General features: G+C 37.9%; 4 protein-coding genes across 4 annotated transcripts; all 4 read right to left on the reverse strand.

Moving 5' to 3' along the window:
* Nucleotides 1-339: 339 nt before the first annotated feature.
* Nucleotides 340-1,991, reverse strand: N7459_003650 (choline-phosphate cytidylyltransferase; the record flags this gene model as incomplete). The annotated part of the gene is made up of 4 exons (XM_056942834.1): nucleotides 340-483; nucleotides 547-955; nucleotides 1,024-1,374; nucleotides 1,486-1,991. The coding sequence occupies 4 exons, from the start codon at nucleotides 1,989-1,991 to the stop codon at nucleotides 340-342; spliced, it is 1,410 nt and encodes a 469-aa protein (XP_056802717.1).
* Nucleotides 1,992-3,216: 1,225 nt separating this feature from the next.
* Nucleotides 3,217-5,292, reverse strand: N7459_003651 (PP2C family serine/threonine-protein phosphatase; the record flags this gene model as incomplete). The annotated part of the gene is made up of 7 exons (XM_056942835.1): nucleotides 3,217-3,566; nucleotides 3,591-3,878; nucleotides 3,961-4,167; nucleotides 4,235-4,319; nucleotides 4,382-4,455; nucleotides 4,541-4,862; nucleotides 5,257-5,292. The coding sequence occupies 7 exons, from the start codon at nucleotides 5,290-5,292 to the stop codon at nucleotides 3,217-3,219; spliced, it is 1,362 nt and encodes a 453-aa protein (XP_056802718.1).
* A 966-nt stretch (nucleotides 5,293-6,258) lies between these two features.
* Nucleotides 6,259-9,072, reverse strand: N7459_003652 (putative transmembrane glycoprotein; the record flags this gene model as incomplete). The annotated part of the gene is made up of 1 exon (XM_056942836.1): nucleotides 6,259-9,072. One exon carries the CDS (start codon nucleotides 9,070-9,072, stop codon nucleotides 6,259-6,261), a length of 2,814 nt encoding a protein of 937 aa, XP_056802719.1.
* A 537-nt stretch (nucleotides 9,073-9,609) lies between these two features.
* Nucleotides 9,610-10,113, reverse strand: N7459_003653 (GNAT family N-acetyltransferase; the record flags this gene model as incomplete). Its single annotated transcript, XM_056942837.1, has 1 exon — nucleotides 9,610-10,113. The coding sequence occupies one exon, from the start codon at nucleotides 10,111-10,113 to the stop codon at nucleotides 9,610-9,612; it is 504 nt and encodes a 167-aa protein (XP_056802720.1).
* Between the last annotated feature and the right edge of the window lie 11,221 nt (nucleotides 10,114-21,334).

Consider the following 21,334-nt stretch of genomic DNA (forward strand, 5'->3'; position numbering starts at 1 on the left):
TCGTCCAGACCAATCTTTCTCAACCATGAACAGGAAAAAGCCAAAGAGAAAAATAGCAGCCACATAAGTCAGATAGAAGGAACGAAACACGGAAGAGGAAGATAGAAAGGCAAAGAAAAGCCGGCGGTAGAGGGGAGACGAGGGTTCGATTCGCGGAGTATTAGGGTTGGGGCATCGTCAACGCAAAGGAGAAACGCCAGGCACCAGACAAAAGAGACCGCCTGCAATTTGGGACCAAGTAAGCAAATCCGGAATTATAAGACACGAACGAATGCAAATGGGGTGGTGAGTGAGATGCAGTTAACTGGAATGTCAATTCAAATTCAATCGCCTTGTTATCTACTGCGATGTCGACACGCCCTTGCCTGCGCGACCGCGGAAGTCCTCGTCGTAGCCGTTGGTCTGTTCAGACTCTAGCTCGTCCTCGGCGGGCGACAGCGGGTGGCTAGGGGGCTCCTGGAGAGATTGCCGGCTGCGTGCCATCTGGAAGGCGTTAGTCACGATCTGATTAAAGAGTAAAGGGAGGGGAGCACAGGTGAAACGTACCCATGCTCGGACACCACCAATCAAGCCAAGGCTGTATCCTGTCGCGAAGTCTTCGTTCCGACCGTGGCCCATCGGGCTGTCGGGGCGGTTAAGAGCCTCGACCCGCGACAGGTGAGACTTGCTGCCGCCCGTCGGGCTCGCGAGAGGTCCCCGGGCACTGCCATAGTCCACGCTGTTGCGAGCGCTAGGCGCGGGGCTGTTGGGCCGACTGTTCTGCCAGATCTGTCGCAGTTCCCGTCCCAGCTCCTGTCCAGTCATCGTCCAGTTGTTGCGGATGTTGTCGCGCAGCTCCACCACATGTCGCTTGATCTCCAGCTCATTCTTCTTCAGCCACGATACATTCAGTTCCTGTCGGGAAGCACCACGCTTGAACTGGCGGGAAATGTACTGGTCATAGTCACGAACAATGCTGCAGAACGAGAAAAGCAAAAATTAGCTGATGAAGTTTGCACAAACGGCAAGAGACGAGTCGCATACCGAGTAATGATACCAGTGGTACTGACACCCTCGGTTCTCTGGGTGACCAGGAACTTGCCCTGCTCCTTGATGGGTGCGTAGATATCATCACCCTCCGCCGCCTCGTATGGCAGATCATCGTGGGCGACATAATCGATCTGGTGCTCTGCTAAGAAGTCGGGTGTCACCACCCAGGGGCAGCTTGGGATCACTTCATCGACCCACTTGCAGTGTCGGACGGTCTCCGCGCGCTCTGCACCACTGAGGACAGTCAGGCCCTTCCGCATGTGTGTCTCCTCATCTCCAGTAACTCCAACAATGAGATGGACATCTGGGAAGGCGCTCTTGGCCTGCTCTAGCTGCCTCATGTGACTGGTTCATGTCAGCAATGTTCAACCTCTTCCACACTCCCGCAGCCACGACCAACCCGTTCATATATGAAACGAAACAAGGAAGAGGAAAGACAAAGATGGAGAGGCATACCCAAGATGAAACAAATCGAACACTCCATCCGCATACACCCGCACCGGTCGCCCCGTCGGTGGCGGGTTCGTTTTGTATCCCACCGGGTCCTGTAGTACACCACGTTGCGGCGGCGGCATGGCCTCATCCGCAGGCAGCTTGATGTGCAGACCGGGGCGACTCCTGGGCCGATTCTCAATATCGCTGCTGGCCACGGTGGTTTCCGACGGCTCGCCAGGGTCCTCTTGATGGGCGGTGGTGCCGTTGGGTGTGACGGTCGACCCGGAGTGGCTCACATCACCAGAGCTCTTGCGGGCCCGTTTGGACGGCGGCACGGTGTCGTTCGAGCCGGCAGCCTTCTTGGGTTTGGCCGTCGACGCATTGGCGGGCCCCGTGGAGTCCTCGCCGCCTTCTTCGCCGGACGCGTCGCGTGAAGACGGCTGGAGCTCGGCCGGGCCGGGCTGGGGGACGGGGAGGTGCGAGGCGCTGCGCTTGCGCTTGCCGGCGGGGGAGGAGGACGGCGGCATGATGGTCACTGACGCCTCGGAGATGTCGGTCGAGGGTGGAGGGTTGAGGTTTAGGGAAGTAGCGGGAGAGTGCAAAAGCCCCCGTTGCGATAGACCCTGATCGTTTTTAGTCGGGTTAGGTGGGTTCGACGGGGGGTGGAGGGAGGGAAACCTTGAGAGATCCCGGGCCTCTCATGCTACGACAGCTGGTACCATCTTAGGGGTCCCCCGTGTAATTTTCCTTTTTTCTTTCCGGGCGCAAGTGGGGACTTCCGCCGCGATGAGCGCGCCGAGTGTGACGAAACGTGACCGTACGCGGTGACGCCGTAAACGGCAAAAACGACGTAGGCGTAATTGGCATCCGCCAAGACCCCCGAAGTGCGAGCATATAAATAGTACGACTACGAGTACGAGCACGCGCCAAGCTGGGTGGGAGTAATTATTCCATTCCGTTCGAACGTTAGAACAGTCATTCACTACGGGTCCCAAAAGAGGCTGCTCCCGGTCTCATGGCTGTCACTTGTATTACTCCTATTGCAACCATTTATGGCGGTGACCGCCATTGCCCGAGACTCCACGGCCGAAAAAGCCCCAGCATCTACCATGGCGGCCCGAACGGACTGCCGTCACAAGTATACCGAATACGCCACGGGAGTGGGTGTGAGGGTGGATGTGAATGTGGATGTGCCGGAGACCAGAGCCATCCTGGCTCCGATTCGCCAAGATCTAAAAAGGATGCATGGTTCCTGTGCCTGGCGCCGCCCCGGGAGCTTCTGATGGCGGAGAGGAGATCAGAGAAGACGCGTGGAAGTGCAATGGTTCGTCAATAGCGGGGCATTTTCTGCGGTATCTCGTGTGGTGTGAAGGCATAAAATAAGACAAGCGTGCTCTCATGAAGGCCCGTGACTCCCGGCGAGGGCCTCCCCCACGATCAGCCCCCGTTCTTCGTCCCAATCCCCAACACACTCTATCCTTTCCTTTCCAACTCTGACAATAATCCTTCTCGGGAAGAGAGCACAGAACGGACTCGAAAACAAGGCCCGAAGAGAACTGAGATAAAAAAAAAAAAAAGAAAAACAGAAAATAAAGGGCACGGGGGTCGTTGGTCGTAGAATCAGGGGGTGGCGAGGGAAAATAGGCAGGTGGAAGGTCGTTCACAAGACAAACAAACAAGATGGAAAAATAGAAAGAGAAGAAAGATCAAAGCCAGACCGAACAGAGGCAATGGGGTTCCCTGGATCAAGGACTATGCGGGCGTCGATTTCTCCTTGTCATCAGTGGAGGCCGGGGACTCGGATATTTGAGCGGGCGCGCTGCCTGCCTCCTGCTTCCCCTGCGGTCCGGGTGTGCCTTCGCGTTCATTCCGGGTAGAATGAGTCGGGTGCACCTGGTTGGCCAGATCCTGGTCTTCCGTTTGATCAAAGAGCTCCTCCTCGTGCTGGTCAGGAATAACCTCGGTGCCATCCCCCAGGAGAATGATCCGGCCGGAGCGGACGCTGTAAGCTCGCGAACGCTCCATCTCCATGTCATACTCGTCAGGCTGGTCCTCGAACTGGTTCCGGATCCCAGGGCCGCGGAATTCGGCTGTGCGCAACTCTGACCGTCAGCACGAAGCAAGACTCCCTTCGGGTTCCTCGTGAGACTTGCCGTACTCGGGCGGAGCACAAGGCCCGTCTCCGTTCGCAACCCGCTCTGCAATCTGGTTGTACCATTCCTCCTTGGTCTTGCCATTGAGCAATCCAATGATAGTCATGGTCATGTTGTCGCAGCCTACTCCACCGGTTTCGCTGTTGGAGGCAAGGCAGTTGTCCATCATGTTCTCACAAATCCGGGAGAGATCTTGCTTGGCGGCAATGCCTCTCCGCACAAATTCCACCACAGCCTGAGAGGACTGGCAATCCCAGATACCTAATGGGGTGTTAGCATGGCTTGTGTGAAAATTCCCTTCGCGTTCTGTTTTTGAACCGGTTTGGATAGTAAATTGGCGTACCATCGCAAGCAATCACAAGGAACTCATCATCCGCGGTGAGTTCGTGCACGGTCACATCGGGGTATGCGGTCACAATCTGCTGCTCGGGCGACAGCTCCGCACTCTTCTTGAATTCGAAATCGCCAATGGCACGGGAAAGAGCTAGGTTACCATTGACACGACCGAAGTCGACGAACCCACCCGCGGCGCTGATACGGGCCTTCTCGCCTGTGAGGGGGGGGGGGGTGAGCAAGGAGCGCTAGTTGGAAAACAGAGCAACGAAAGGGATACCGACCTTCGTTCTGGGGCTTGTGATCAAATGACAGCGGTTTTGCGCGGCCCTTGACCCCGAGCACTGACCGAGAATCGCCAGCATTTGCCTGTTGCACAGTCAACCATCTCCCCATTTTTGTCTGTCTTTCCGATCTCTCCGGGCACATACCACCCAGATCTTATTCTTCGAAATGATGCTCGTTGAAGCCGTACAGCCGGATACTTCCTCTTCGTATTTCGGGTCTGGAACGGACAAATTACTTGGTCAGGAGGTTGTGGGGGTCTCGAGATGGGTGGCAGTCCAATCTGCACGGCAAAGCCCACGAACCTTCCAAAATGGCCCGGTCGGTGGCCAGGAAACCGTCCTTGAGGGCCTGCTCGATATCACCCCGGGCGAACGAGTCCTGCTTAGCCACAATCTTGTGCAGATGTTCCCCCGCGAACAACGCGACTTTATCTCCACCGTGGCCGTCATATACACCGAAGAAGGCTAGACGCTGGTCCGGACCTGTCGGTTTCTCATCATCGCTGCCGTTGTACTTTGCGTGAAGATCGAGCACGGCGGCGTGGGCATCCTCCATACTGATTCGCCAGCCCTGCATGGCCGACACGCCATACAAGCAGCACTCATCTTCGCCGTCGGATGAAGTCTGAAAATGATAGACAAGAAGAGGAAAACGTTAGCCTAGGAAGTCATGATGACACCGGATATGGTGTTCTAGAAGCGAGTGGGTAGATGCCAGCTTTGCCATCCTGCCCGCCGCAATCACCTCAGCCCCTCCGAGTCAGCAGGCCCCGCATGTATGAACTCCCAGCGAGGATTCATGGCGATCGGAGCATGATAGACACGGTATCTCCTTCTCCAAATCATACACTCGGGAGCAAAGCGATCATCCACGAGAGAAATGGGGAGAGGGAGGGATCGTGGTGAGCACGCGGCTTGGGCGGGTGAACCGAGGGCGTTCAGAAAAAGCCCCGGCGTCACATTGGCAGTGTGGGGAGGGGTAGGGAAACCCGGGCAAATTGGAATTTTCGACCACTCACCTTCTCGACCACGGGCTCCGACAAGGTCTGACCCATAATGGCACGGATTGAATAAGTTCGGGGGAGTGGAGGGGGAGGAATTCGGAGGGGAGCACCAGATGAATAATGGTGGAAGAGGAGAAAGGAAGTCAGGTGAGGACGCAGGCCTTTCAGCGCGTCTTTGGGTCCCGCGATCAGTCGCCTGCCGGGTGGGGAACGATGACGATCTAGGGCTCGCGGCCTATGAGGAGGAAGGGGTCGGTATAGGAGTAGAAGGAAGAGCAAAAGGAAGAGCGCGACAGTCTTGGGATTGGCTCCAAGGTGTGAGACTCAGGTCGTTCGTCTAGGCAGAGATTTCCTCGGTCACCGCATTACCTTACGGTCGTGTGCTCTATACAGTCAGGTGACTGCAACGCCAGACTGAGCGAGTTCTCCAGTTTCTCCCGGCCTCGAGCTCCCTCGCATTCCCCTTTCTCCCTCGCAACTGGTTTTGGTTGGAGCAGCTGCCTCTTGGCCCTGTTCCTGGCCCTGCCGACTTCTGGGCCGACCGTGCCTCAGCCAGGCACCACTCGCCCTCAACGCCAAAGATCGTCACCCAACAGCCCACCGCGCCCGGCATGGGGCTCGTACGAAAAGGGGTAAAGGTATCCCACTTAGGGCCGGGTTGGTTGAGATACTGCATCGCCTCGGATACCACAGCCTCCACTGCCATCGACCTGAATCTCTACTTAGACACAGAATCCTTCCAAGTAGTACATAGTACATATAGTAGTGTCGCCTGTCAACGCGCCGATAGGCCACCGCACGTGCCACAGGCTGCCCTGAGCGAGCGTGGAAGCAATTGCCTATTCGAAACAGTGACATTTGGACTATCAAGACTAGCTCAACTAGCGTGAGATCTGAGATCTGTAACATCGTAACAAAACCAATGGATATCATGTTCGCCATGCCCAAGAACTCCATCCAAGAAGAAGACCACCAGAGCAAAAGGAAGATCAAATGAAGCCAAAGAGATAGGCGAAATTAAACAAATGCGAGCTCGCCGCTACTAGCGACTGGGAGACCACGAGAACTCGCGCTCTTAACCGGCGGTGGAGGCTCGAGGGGCACAGTGTTCCAGGACTGGGTGTCCGCGGCTTTCTGGGGGCTTACTTTGCGCGACAGGTGCTCTTCCAGATCGGAGATGATGGACGAGCTCGGTGGGACGGCCAAGTCGCCTTCGGCTCGACCCGCCGCGGGTTTGGCGTGGTTGTCCGAGTCCAAACGACGAGCACTGCTCAAGCTGGTCTCACTCCAGAATCGGGGCAGCGGAGAGATTACACCGCGGTAGTCCTGCGCCAGGCTTAGCTGACTCTGGCTTTTGCCGCCACCTTCGGCGAGCGGGAACAGACTAGGGGGTGGCTGCAAAGTCTGGTAGTGTGAGAGACGGCTATTGTCGTCGCCATACTCGGAGACGGACAAAGCCGTGGAGTGGGGTCGCTCTTGAACCGATTGTCGGAACTCGTCGGTGAACGTCGAAACAGAGACCGTGTCAGCACGGCTACGCAAACTGCGTGCTCGCTCGAGGGCGCGAATCCCAGATGTGCGGCGGCTGGTCTGCGCAGAGAACAATGGGTTCGTGGAGTTGCGGTGCTTGGCCCGACTGTGGACAAAGGCTTCAAGGGAATCAGCCTCGGAGATGGTAGACTCATCTGGCTCTACGGCTCGCAGTGTAACCCATTCAGAGTTTTCTGGGATGCTGGATGCCACACTGTGCCTCATCCGAGCAGGGACCGAAGGTCGGGGAAACAGCGGTGTCATGTTTGTCAAGCTGTTTTCGTCACTGAGCAGCGATGCGTTGGTGTTCTGCCATGACATGTGCACAATTCCATGTCCTGGAGGGCCAAACCCGCCGGCGCCGTGCCCAGCTCCACTCAGTCGCACCGGCAACCCAGAAGCAACAGATGAAATTCCACTGGAGCGTTTCGAATATCTCTTTGATCGCGATGACTGGACGGATTCGCGCTTCATGGCTCGTGGTTGAATCGGCTTCAGAGGCTCTCTCCGCGAACGATTGGTTGTCCTGCGACGCACGGGAGGGCTGCCCGTATACGAAACACGCTGGCTCTGTTTCTTGGTGGAGCTCTGGAAAGGCTTTTCTTCTTCGATGACTGAATCTCTCAGTGGAGTAAACCCTCCCCTTTTAGGAGAACGAGGAGGTGGGTTGGGCTCATGAATCACACCCAAGGACTCTCCTGGTTTATCGAATGGTGACACGTTCCACGCCGGTCCAAGTTCAAGTTTAGGGAGATCGGATGCAGGTGAGATTGAGCTCGCCCAGTCATCAGAATTATCATCTCGAGAGGGCCTTCTATTATCACCGGGCTGGCAACTGGGAAGATCTGGTCGAGCAGGTCGGGGCGGGGGTGATTTTGCTTGGAATGGAGCCTCCTCCACCGTGTTTGTCTTTCTTCGGCGGCGCCAGCAACAAAAGAGAATGATGGCACTTAAAATCACCACGACTGGGATGACCACGGAGATTGCAATGATTCCAGCTTTCTTGTGCGAAGAGCCGGACGAACCAGAGAATGGGTCTCCAGAGGTTGAGTTGGTATCTGACGGCTCGAGAACATCAAGCTCGAAATCCTGCGTATCCTGAGTCTCTCCTTGGTGTGCTGTCAAGGAAAGAGTGAATTTTTGCGGCTTCATGTCGGATGGGACATGTCCAAAAAGGGTTTTGTTATCAGGATAATAGGCGAGCCAAGAGGAAAGCCCCTTGTCTAAGTCGACATCGAGTTGCACGGAGTTGTCCGTCACAACGGACTGGTTGAATACGAATGTGAAATCCTCGCCTATAGTTGCTTCACAGCCCTGAACAGTTTCGAGAAAGAGCTTCAGAAATTGCAAGCGTACCATAAGCTTTGCCTGATTCTGATAGGTGTCTGTCACAGTAATGGTGACATTCTTGTTCACGGCATCTTTCGGGGGCGTGCCACTGAGAGATAGCGAGTCATTGTCCAGAGACAACCAGCTCGGCAAATTCGCATCGATATCAGAGAGATCCTTGCTCGAGATGGGAGAGTTATCCAGAGAAAGAAGATCACGAAAGTCGGGGCTGCTGAATTCGTCCCCTCGAGTCAGATTGAAAGTCTGGGTTGTTTCATTGAATGCCAGTATATGTGGTCCAATTACAATTTGAAAGGTCGCGTTCGCAGCGCTATATCCGGCCACATCCGAAGCAACAAGCTGGAAGTTGAAGGCCTGAGGCCCTGAACCTGGAAAAGCCGGGCTGTTTCCAGCAAATTTCAGATTTGATGGATCGAAGCTGATCCATGATGGTAGCGGGGCGTTATTGGGAGATGTTCCGTAGTATATCGTGGAAGGGTGAGTGTTGCGGAAGGTATCTGGGTCAAAGCTGATTGAGAACGGATGACCGGGGTGCATGAAAAGCGTGGATGGGTAGGACACGGGACCAAGAGCCTGTAACTGGGGGGTTAACGGCAAGCCTTTGGTTGGCCCTTCATCTGCTGTCACGATCAGAGTGACTTCCATGCTGTCGGAGTCAGATCCATCTGATGCCACGAGTTTGAATGTCTTGGACCCAGTGTCGCCGGATCCCGGAGTCCCTAATAGAGCTCGACTGCTGCTGTCCACGGAGAGCCATGACGGTGCATCCGAAAGCGAGTATCTAGTGCCTGAGTCGGTATTGGCAAAAGTGCTGTCTGCGAACACAAAACGAAATGGTCGTGAAACACGCGCGACTGGAGGTAATTGCGCGTTGATGGGATAGTTGGCCGATAAAGCTGCCGCGCTCACGGTAGCTAGAAAGACCAGACCCACGACGAGAAAGAACGCCATCTCAGGTTGAGATCCGGAACGAGTCCGGGGCACTGTATATAGCTCGGTAATGAAGCACAGCTAACAGAACCAGACTTTGAGGAGAAAATAATCGCTGAACTGGACACCAAAGAAAGCCTCACCCGTCAGATAGAAAAAGTGAACAGGGTAGATTGAAGGAGATGGAAGACAAAGATGAGAAGACACATCTCAGATCCCCATCAAGGACTCGGCTCCCTGGCACTCGGGCCAAGGGACTGATAGGGAGTCATTCAAGGCGTGCCCTTCGATGGTAGCCATGCCTGGATATGCTCAACGTCACCGGAGTATGTAGCAGAGTGACAGCAGAGAATGGGGAGCGCGCAGAAGATCGCGGCTCACGTTTCGGGGTGCGCGGGCTCCTGCAAGGGGGACACTCCTTCGGCAGCCAAGGAGCGTCGAACATGCCCAACCACTGCCATGCTCTCTGGCCCCTCGTAACATTGTCAGGGGGGCCTAGGCAGGCAAGGAAAGTTGTGCACTGAGAAAAAACCCCGACGGATCTCAGATCGCAGTGGCTCACCCGTCACGTTCCAGGTCCAGCACCATTCTGATGCCTGTCCGTCCAGGGGCATAATAGTCAGGGAGCTCTTCGCGCTCCTCAAATCCACACCTCCGATACAATGCTCTGGCAGGCTCCCTAGCCCCATCTACCCATAGCTGAATGCACTGGCAGCCCTCCTTTCGCAGGCGGTCGTGAATGTAGGACATAAGTTGCTGCCCGACGCCCTGGCGGCGATAAGCCTCGAGCACACACACCTTGTGCAAAAGTGCGATGCCCTTCTGGCGTACATACACTGCGTAGGCAGCAAGCTCGGGGGGAGCGCCATCAGCTGGCACATGGGTTCCGTATAGAACTCGCGTGTTGGGCTTTTTTCTCCATAATTCCTCGTCGAAGCCGAATGCTTCATTGGTTGGGAATGTCTTCTTCTCGACGCGTGCAATGCGGGTAAGAATTTCGAGGGCTTCGTTCCGCTTCAAAGTATGAATGTCCGAGACTTTCAAGGCACACATTGGCGACATTCTTGACCGCGCCGTTGTGATCACCAAAGATCATTCCGGAGTGTCGCATGGATCTGCGAGCGGGTCCACGGATCTGTTACATAAGCACCCAGGCATTGCCCAAGCCCTAAAATGCGTCTCCGGGTTACAGCTCAGTAGGTGTAGGAGTGGGCCCGCCAAGACCTCGGATTCGGCAGCATTATAATTCCGATCCCCTACACCTAGCGAGCTGCTTATGCACCCTGCTTATTAATTATATCAAGATCCCTCTCATACATCTGTTTAACCCCCATATCCGTGCAGCACGCCCATAAGACTCCCTCGACTGCTACAGCTGCTTTGAACTCGATTCATTGATTAGAACCGATTCCTACGCTTCTTTTTCGTATATCTGCCACATCTGGCTAGCACTGTAAGTATGCCGGCGCTGATATTTCTTTGTCAATTGATTATATATATGTATCGCCGATATACTGCCCTTATGCTTCTATGTATATCTCTCTTTTTCTCTTTAACTCACTCTCTTTTCCTATTTAATCAACTCTATCCTCTCTATTTCTTGCATTATTATAGCGAACTAGACCTTCCGCCTTAGCTAGGGGCCTGTAAAATAGCTATTTAAAGACCTAATAGTGCTAAATGCTGTTAATCCCGATCCGATATAGGGTTATTCTTTTAGTAAGTCTGATCAAGATATCATCTACGCGTTATTAATATCGATTCTGACTGTATATAGGCCCTATGTATAACCTAAATCCTGGTTAGAAGCTAAGTGTATACCTCGCCTTTCTGCTGTAGTAGTGGTGCTGGTATAATATCAAAGTGAGTGATATCGAAGTAGATATTACTGCTGGTAATGGTCCTCTAAATCCTATATTAGTCCTCAGTAAGGAGAATATCTTAGTCTGTCTGGTTGTTATTACTGGGCAGATAATATGTGGTTTTTGGTTTAAGATGTAGGTTGTATTCCGTTGTTATCTATGGAATGAGTATACTGGCTGCTGTAAGTTAACTTTATCCTGTGTATATATAGAGTATATGTTAACCTATCTTTAGTTATAAACCTAATAAGAATGCTAAAGTATGAGCTTGAGATTATAGCGGGGGTTAATAATATGATAAAGCTGGTGATCTATAGGACTTAGTGGAGTGCTGGATTTATATATAAGCCTAGTTGAGGCCCTAAGTATAGTAGGATTGGTTATTATACTGATGCTCTAGAGAGGATTATATGAGTATTAACTATCTATATTAATAATTAAGTTTAATTGGATTTAGTATATAGGATTTATCTTTCTAGCGCTAATAGGGTCGATATTTCTATTAAGTCTTAGTTCCACTAAGTCTGTATAATGTCTCCTGCTCCTGTTAAGTGAGTATATAACCTATAGATACTGGATAGCTTATTAACTATATCCTTCTTTATAGTGTGGTCTACCTATTCCTACTGGTCCTATTCTTTTTATAGGATTTGTAGTAGCTTCTTTTTTTTTCTTCTTCTCCCTCCTCCTCTGATTGTAACGATGATGATAGTGATGATGATAATGATAATAGTGATGATGATTATAATGAGGAGTTTAAGTCTTTCTATAGATTTAGTATAGATAATAATAATTATAAGGATAGTGGTGATATACTTCTACTGCTGCCTATAATAATAGGAGTTTACTAGGTTATATACCCTAGTTAAGAGTATATTATAGATAATAAGAAGGTTAATAGCGATAATAATAGTGATAGTGCTATAGAAGATAATAGTGATAATAATAGTAGTTGTACTCTGTATGACCCTGTATAGTATTTTTGATAATTATAATAATAATAGATTGACTAAACTATTTATTAAATCTCTGCTAATAGATAATTATATTCCTATTGTAGATTATATAGCTTCTGTAGCTATTAAATCTCTTTCTGTAACTGTCTTTCCTCCTTAGTATAAGAGGAGATTATCCCTCCTATAGGAGCTAGTGATTCAGAGATTACTAAGTCTACTCTCTTTAGTAAGCTACCCTATAGACCTTTTGATACTGCTCTACTCTATGTTAAGGTCTGATTGGTTAAATTAGAATCTGTAACTAATATTATATTAGAGTATAGTATAGGTAAGGGCTATATAGATAGCTTAAGTGCTATAAAAGGATTCTATAGATTAAATAGTAAGTATAGCTTTTAGATTTAACTTACTGTAACTTATTGGTTCTATATATCTAAGCTAATATTAATATATATTTAGCTTATATAGTGAAGATTAACTTACTTTTTTAGTGATACTTTTTACTGATTCTTAATAAAAGATCTATAAACTGCTAGATTAGTGCTTGCCTATTATATATATCCTGTCGTCTCTTCTTAAGCGTCTTATTAATATATCTTTTAGTCCTATTTAAAATATCCTTAGATTAGTCTTATATCAGGCGTTAATATAGGAGATTTACTAAAAGATAGCAGTAAGAAGTGTAAGCTTTTAGCCTACTATTTTATTATTGATATAATGACTGCTTTTAGAGATTTTAGTATAATATAGTGTATTAGTTTACTATAAGAAAAGAATCTTTAACTGCTTTAAGGTTAATCTAGTAAAGATCTAATTAACTTTCTTATTTTTTACCTAATTAATTATCTTTAGCTATTTCTTAGTTAGTTTATCTATAATATATAAGACCTTAGCTTTTAAGGATACTATAAAGATTAAGTTTAAGGCACTAATTACTTTATATACACTAAACTTCTTATAGAATATATATCAGATATAGGTTTAGTAGAAGATAAGGATATAGTGTAGGTGCTCTAACTAGGTATAATAAGGATCAAGTTAATAAAGATAATCCCTAAGTTCTGATAATATCAGTCCTAGTGCGATATATACTAAGTATATATAATATACCTAAGGCCTATTTCTTATATATATTAACAGTAACTGTCTAGATTCCCTTAATATTATCGTTATTCCTATACTAATATACCTAGTATATAGAGTATTTACCGACGTTATTAAAGATCTTAAAAAGTTTCTCGAATATCACTAAATAGACTATATAGGAGTTAATATTTATAAAGATATATATATAAACGACTAGTCCTATAAAGAGGGTTAATATTAATAAGTGATACTCTAAAAGGCAAGAATATATAATTGATAGTATCATTAAAAAATAATAAAGAGAATATCTTAGTATCCTTTTAAACTATCTTAAATATAAGATCTATCTATATATACTTTATATCTTTAAATAACTTTGCCTATTTATATATACAGTATATAATTAGGAACTTTATATAATCTATATTAAAGAAGTAGACCTCCTAAATCTACTACTTATTATTTAGCTTAGCTTAGTTAAAGAGATATTCTCTCTATATATCTATAAGACTGATACCCTAAAGATAGGTAAGAATAGTCTTCTTATAGATAAGTGCTATAACTCTATCCTTAATATTAAGAGAACTATATATATACTGGAGCACTAATATACTAAACTAGTATTCAATCTATATAAATCTTAGGGAGAATATTAAGCTATATACTGTTAAGCTAAGGATATTATAAGACTTAATTACGTTAATAATTTTATTAGAAATCTTTTTAGACAGTTTTAAGATAGATAGAGGGATATATAAATAACTTCCTCTGTAAGCTAAGATAATAAAAAGGAATTAGTGCTATACATAGGGAATATAAAGATCAAAGAGTATATTATATATTATTTAAATAAGCTTATTAGTACCCTAAGTATATATTAAGTCTATATTTAAAGTATTAGATCTATTAGTTTAAATGATATTAATTTAATATATACTATAGTATTTCTATTTAGCTAGCTGAGATATAATAAATATATAGTCTCGGTTCTGATAATATAGTAACTGTATACTATCTTATAAAGAAGCTTCAAAAAGGAGATATCAATATTGTTAAGAACCAGATATCTAAGTTGTCAGGATAGATAGCCTATTGGTCAGGTAAAGATAATTAAAGCAAGGAAGGATAATATCTAATTCAGACAGTAACTGATTCTTACAGAATCTAACTTAAGCAGCAAGGGAGATCTCTTTTTCCATCCCGAATTATCAGAGAATTGTAGGGATTTGTTATTAACTAGAGTTTATTATAATATTAAAGGATATAGTTGGAGTAACCTTCCTCTGTTCTACCTAGGGACCCTACCCCCTATAATAACTTATCCCCTCTCTTATAGTAGACGATCTAGCTAATAGATGAAGAAAGTATAGAAGGTTATAGAATATATTATAACTTTTTAACTAAAAAGACCTAATAGAAATATTACTCTCCCTTTAACTTATTATACCTTCCTATCTTAAGCTATCTACTATATAATAAAAAAGTAACTAAAGATTATAGGATAGAGTATATAATAAAAAAAAAGGCAGTATAAAATTATTAATTTGTTATATCTTCTTTAACTCTTCTATATTAATCTTTTAGTTATTATATCTTATAGTACTTTTTTAGTTACTATTAATCTATAATACTATTTTTACTAGGGATATTTAAGTTATTCTATTATAACTATATAAGGAGTGGTTCTTTTAGTAGCACTAATAATAATATATAAGATAGATTTAGAGGATTCTATTTTATATTATTATTACTATTCTAAGAAGTCCCTATACTATACTATAAGTGTCTTTCTGGTTTAAGAGTGAATTATAAGCTAATCTTAATAGGCGTTAATTAAGATATTAGCTAATATATATATTTTTATATTATTGTTAGAGTTAATTATAGATATTATAGATAGATATATATAGATCCTTATAATAGTAGTCTTTCCTATACTATTCACTTTTAGGCTAATAGCTATTATAAATATAGAAGTAAATAATATCTTTTTAGGGGCTAGTTTTAGTGTAATATAGACTATATATATATTAGAATATAAACTGTTAGGGCTAAAAAGTAAGAGTTATATAAATATATTAGTAAGTGTGATTTAGAATAGTTTTATTAATAAATTAAATAGGCTTATTAGGATAAGTATTATTAGTGTATAAATATTTATTAATAGGAAATATTTATTTATCTAAATAAGCTAATTATATTAGTGTGTCTTAATTTATATTTATATCTAAGTGATAATAGTTATATTTTATAGTATTATATAATTTAGTTATTTTTCTATAATATTAGGAATAGAATAGCTATAGATAGAGAAACTATAGTTGACTAAGAATAATTTTTTAGATTTAGTTCTTAGTTTATCTATAAGATATAGTGATATAGTATTATTTTATTAGTAAAGATATAGAGATACCTAAATAGTTTATTAAGGCCTTATAGTTTCTAATTTAGGTTTATTTTAGTTAGTTATTAAGGTATTTAGGTATTTTTGGCTAGTTTTATAGTAGAAATAAGAGATACTGTGTTTTTTCTAAAACTTCTTTTCTTTAATTTTCTAAAATTATATCTCTATTTACTTTTTATATTTTTAAAGTGTTTTTTTTCTAATTTAAAAGCTTTTCTTTATTAAATTAAAGTACTAATCTAGTTTTTAAAATATCTAAGGTAAATTTTACTCTATCTTCTATTTCTTTACCTCTTTCTTTACTATATAGGCTAATTAGTACCTTTTTATTACTAATTCACTTAATATATAATTATATTTATATTATTTAGTTTAACTAATATAGTTTTTACTTTTAGTTAGCTAAGAATAGCTAAAATAATATTAAACTATTTTAGGTAAACTATATATTTAATATACTGAATTCTTAAATATATATATTTTATTTAGTAGGGAATACTATATATAATTTAGTAAGCTTTTTATAATAATTTAAAAGTAATATATTTCTAATATAGATTAGATTCTAAATAAAATTGCTAAAGATATTATTAACTTAATAAAGTTAATTTAGTTAATAGATATATTTTAGGATCTTTTTTGCTCTTTTAATAGTGATTTAGTAGAGATTTTTAATTAGAGTGCTTAGCTAAATAATATTTAGCTTTATATAGTTTTAGCTATTAAAAAGTTATATAGGGCCTTTATATTTTTAATTATTTTTTATTAGTCTATTTATAGATTTTTAGCTATTTAAGTTTAAGTTCCTTTAGTAAGGGTTTCTTAATTATCCTTTAGAGGTTTAATAGCAATTTACTAATAATTTATAGACTATTTAATAGAAGTATTAGTAATTTTTAACTAGATAGATTACCTTTTTAAATCTTTTACTATAACTTAATTTTTAAGCTACTTTAAAATAAATTATTAACTATAAATTATCAATTTAGTATTAAATTATATCTATAGATAATAGTTATATACTTTAGATAATTATAAAGGTTTATTTCTATAAAGTAATTATAGAAATTATTTATAAAATAAATATTCTAGATAATAATAAAAAGGCTACTACTTTTTAGTTAGATATTTAGGACTAGTTAGAATTTTATTAGCTTTTTCCACTATTAATCTTATAGGGATTTAGTATTATTTTATAAGCTCTAATTATAACTTTTTTATATAATTTTTTAGCTTAATATATACTAAATTAATCTCTCTACTTTTTCTACTTTTTCCTAAATTTATTAATTATAGCCTAGATATTCCTTATATCTTTATATATAATCTATTAGTTATATTCTAATAGCTATTTTATCTATTTAACTAGGAAATAGTAATCTCTATTAATAAATTTTTTATTATAAATTTCTTTAACTTCCTATTTATTATTATTAGCTAATTCTAGTATTAGTAATAATTTAGTATTAATTCTTCCTCTTTATAGTTCTAGAAGAGATATATAGAATATATTATAGATTTAGGAATATTATTCTAATAATATTAAATAATATATCTAGGGTTTAACTATAGCTAAGATTAAAAAAGGTCTAATAAATTATAGGGCTAGCTTCTTAGATAAAAGCTTTAGTTTTAAATTATATATTAATAGGGCCACTAAATTCTCTTTTTCAAATTTTATTAGTTTATATTTTAAATTATAGTATTTTATTTAGGATTTATTTGATTTTTTCTATAACTCAGTTAATTCTTAACAGAGAATTTTTAATTTTTCTATTTATATAGTAGTAGCTAAGACCTTTTCTATATATAAATAAGCCTTAATTTAAAGGTAAAAATCTAATTAATAACTATAAAGAATATTAAATAAGCTTTTCTTAGTTATTATATTAACTATATTATTATATATAAATTTTACAGTATATAGTAAATTTAGCTATATTATCTATTATATATTAATAAAATATTATAGGTATTTCTTAAAAGTTTAATTTATTTATTCTGTTTAGTTATTTATTTATAAATAAAATATAGTAAATAGTTATTATTTAATATATATTATCTATACTAAAATTAACTAAAATTTACTAATAAAAATAGGGCCTTTATTAGATATAATACTATCTAAAAGTCTAAATTTTAATTCTACTTTATTATAAAATAGTTTAGCTAACTTTATAGAGTTAATTAATATAAAAATAAGGAAAAAAAGTATATTTTTATAAATCTATTAATAATAACTAAAATTAAGTTAATAAATTAATTTTTAAAATAGATAGTTAGTAACCCTATAATAAAATCTATTAATAGTTTAGACTAAAACCTATATAAAATTAGCAGCAATTTAAGTCTACTATAGAGCCAATATTATAGGGTAATTATTCTTTAATAAACTATATAGTCTTTAATATATTTAACTATATTATTATAGAGATTTACTTAATAGAATTTTTTTTAAGAACTTCTTCAGTTTAATTTTAGCTAAAATACTCTATAAAAGGGTTATTATAGTATAATAATAATAAATTTTGCTATAGCTATTCCCTAACTAGGATATATAGCTATTACTTATAATATAAAAGGTCTATAGAATTAATAATCTAGTCTTTCTCTAGATTTATCTCTAAAATAGTAGTTTTTCTATATTATATCTTAGGGTCTTTATTTTAAATCCTAAAGATTAATAATTTTAAATTATTATTTATTTTTATAGTATAAATCTATTTATCTATATATATAGCTTAAACTATATACTAAGAAATTTATTAATTATAATTTAATTCTTCCTAGATAGTTTAGTTAGCTATTTTTACTTTTTTATTTTTTTTTAGATTTATAGTATAAAGGGCTAAAAGGATCTCTTTTAAACTAAGATTTACTAATAATAAAATCTATTATATTTATTAATTTAACTATAATATCTACTTTATTCTTCCCTAAATTAGTAATAAAATAATCTTTTAGTAGGTTTAAAAGTTTAGTACTTAAAATATTTTTTAGGTCTAAGTTTACTATTTAAAATAATATATCTATAGGGTTTTTTTTACCTTTTTAGTACTAATTTATAAATTTAAATAGATTTAAAAATATATATTATTATATTTAATAGCTATTTAATTTAAGTTATCTTATAAATATTTATAAATTAGAATAGTTAGAAAGGACTTTAATTTAATACTTAGCACTTTTAAGATAATATTATTAGTGTTTAAATAACTAAATAATAGTAAATAGTTCTTAATTTAGTATCTTATAATTAATTTCTACTATTTAGAACTTTTATAACTAAAATAAAATAAGATAATAAACTCTATTATTATCTAGCTATAATAAGATACTAACTATATTTTAGTTAGAAATATTAGTTTCTAAATAAATTTATTTTTTTAAGTTAAAATAGTAAAATAAAGGGGCAATCTTAAATATAGTAATAAGATTATAAAATACTACAGTTTTAACAGTATTTAATTATATTAGCCTAGGTTTTTTCCCTTTCACACTACCCTTTAATAAAAAAGTTAATAGTAGTATAATTAAAGAATAATTTTTAATAAAATACTAATAAAAATTATAGAATCTAAGAAATACTTAAATATTATAGTATAATTTTAGAATTAGCTATAATTTAATAATAAAAACCTATTAAAGATCTATTAAAATATTTTCCTAGTTAATAATATACTTAAAGAATTCTACCTTATTCTAATAAAAAGTATATTTTAAAGGTTTTATATAAAGTTTAGTATTATATATTTATTATAGAATTTTATAAAGATATTAAATATATAAATCTTAATCTACTAAAAAGATTAAGATATTATCTAGATATATTACTATAAAAATATTAAGATATCTATAAAGCACTATATAGATATAGTTCTAGAATATTATAGATATATTAGTTAATCTAAAAGGTATTACTATATACTTAAAGTAGCTATATTAGATATAAAAAGCTATTTTCTATTTATCTCCTTTTTTAATTTAAATTTAGTAATATATATCTTAGATATTAATTTTATTAAAGTATTTTACTCTAAAGAGCTAATTAAAGATTTCTAAAATAAAAAATAATAGATATCTATTCTTAACTAAAACTTTATTAAGCCTTTAATAATCTATATATAAATATAAGCTACTATCCTTTTTAAGAATAAAAAAGATTAGAGTACCAATAGGACTTTTTAAATATTAGATATAGTAAAGTATAAAGTTTTTATTAAGGTATCAATAGAGTTCTATAAGTTCTTTTTGTAAAAGAGGATAGATTAGTCTATATAGAGGATTTTTATTTAGATTTAAGTTAACTAAATAATCAGTATTTTTATTAAAAGATAATATTTTTAATTTTTAAAAAGAAAAGATATTAACAAATTAGTATAGTTCCAGTAGTAATTTAATAGATTTTAGTAAAGATTTTAAATTATTATTTAAAAGTTATATTTCTTTTAATAATTAAACCACTATATAAATATATATTTAGTTTTAATAAGTTTTAGTGAATTTATATATAGTAAAAATAGAGAAAGTAAATTATTTAAACTATTACTAATTATTTTAAAGAGATAGATATATCTAATAGTTATTAATAGTAGTTTAAAAAAGCAAAATAGGACTACTTTATAATCTAGGGTCTTAATTAATTATAATATAAAGCTAAATAAATATTTTTTTAGTGCTTTTACTATTAGTTAAAATAATAAGAATTTTCTATATTTTATATATAAATATAAAAGATTATAGAATTCTAGAGATTCTAAGAGAATTAAGTTTTACTTATTAAAACTTATATTTTTATATAAATTGCTAACTAACTAAATTAGCTTCTCTATAAATATTAAGGTCTATATATATTTTAATATTATTTTAGATAATAATTAAAATATAAAATTATACAGTAATACCTATTAATAGCTATTAAATAAAAGTAGTAAGTTTTACTCTAATTTATTATTATTTTTTAATAATTCTGTGATTTAGTTTTCTAGGGATTTATTATTATCTTATTAAAAGGATTAAATAGTAGCCTTTTTAGATTTAAGATATTTAAAAAAATAATATTTAATACTCCTATAATTATAATACTAATTATATTTTTTATCTAGTTTATAATAGTTTAGATAAGATTTTAATAATAATTTATTAGTGTTTTATAAAAAGGACTTAAAAGATTAAGTTAATTAGTTAGAATTCTTTTATCTCTCTATAAATAAATATCTTTTATATTAAAAAGATTTATATTAATCTTAAAATTTAAAAGATTTCTATTAAAAAGAGGATTAGGATCTTTAATAAAATAAATTAGTATAAAAGATATTAGTCTTAGAATAATTAAATTATTAATATAATATTAATTTATCACAGTTTTACTTATAACTCTTAAAGTTTATAAGGCCTTAGTATTAATAGATAATAGACACTATTTCTTAGTAAATCTCTAAAAATTATAGTATATATTTTTAAATATAATTCTATAGGGAATTATAGAGTTTAGTGAAAAATAAGAGTATACACTCTTTTTTAGGAGCTTTTAGAAAGTAATATTCTAAAATATTAAGGTAAAAATAAAACTTTTTTAGATCTTAACTAAATTATTATTAAACTAAAATAAGCTTTTCTATAGTCTTTATTTCTAAAAAAGCAGTATTTTTAATTAAAGTAAAAGTCTATTTTTTAAATTTTTTCTATAAATTCTAACTATTATTAGCTTATTTTAGTGCTTTATTATCGACTTTTTAGTACTATTAATTATAATAGTTTCAGTTTAAATAGCCTAGACCTATAATAATTTTCTTTTTATCTATAAAATACTATTTTTAGCCTCTATAGAATAAGATTTTTATATTTATAAGCTAGATTTATTATTATTAAAAGGTAAAATAAATATTAAAAGTATTAATATTTTTAAAAAGGATATCTTTTTTTTTACACTATTCTAGGTATAAAAAAGATTCACTAGCTTATTAATTTAATAG

The sequence above is a fragment of the Penicillium hispanicum genome, assembly GCF_028827665.1.
Source record: "Penicillium hispanicum strain IBT 35686 chromosome Unknown utg000003l_segment0_segment0, whole genome shotgun sequence".
In the NCBI taxonomy this organism is placed as follows: domain Eukaryota; kingdom Fungi; phylum Ascomycota; class Eurotiomycetes; order Eurotiales; family Aspergillaceae; genus Penicillium; species Penicillium hispanicum.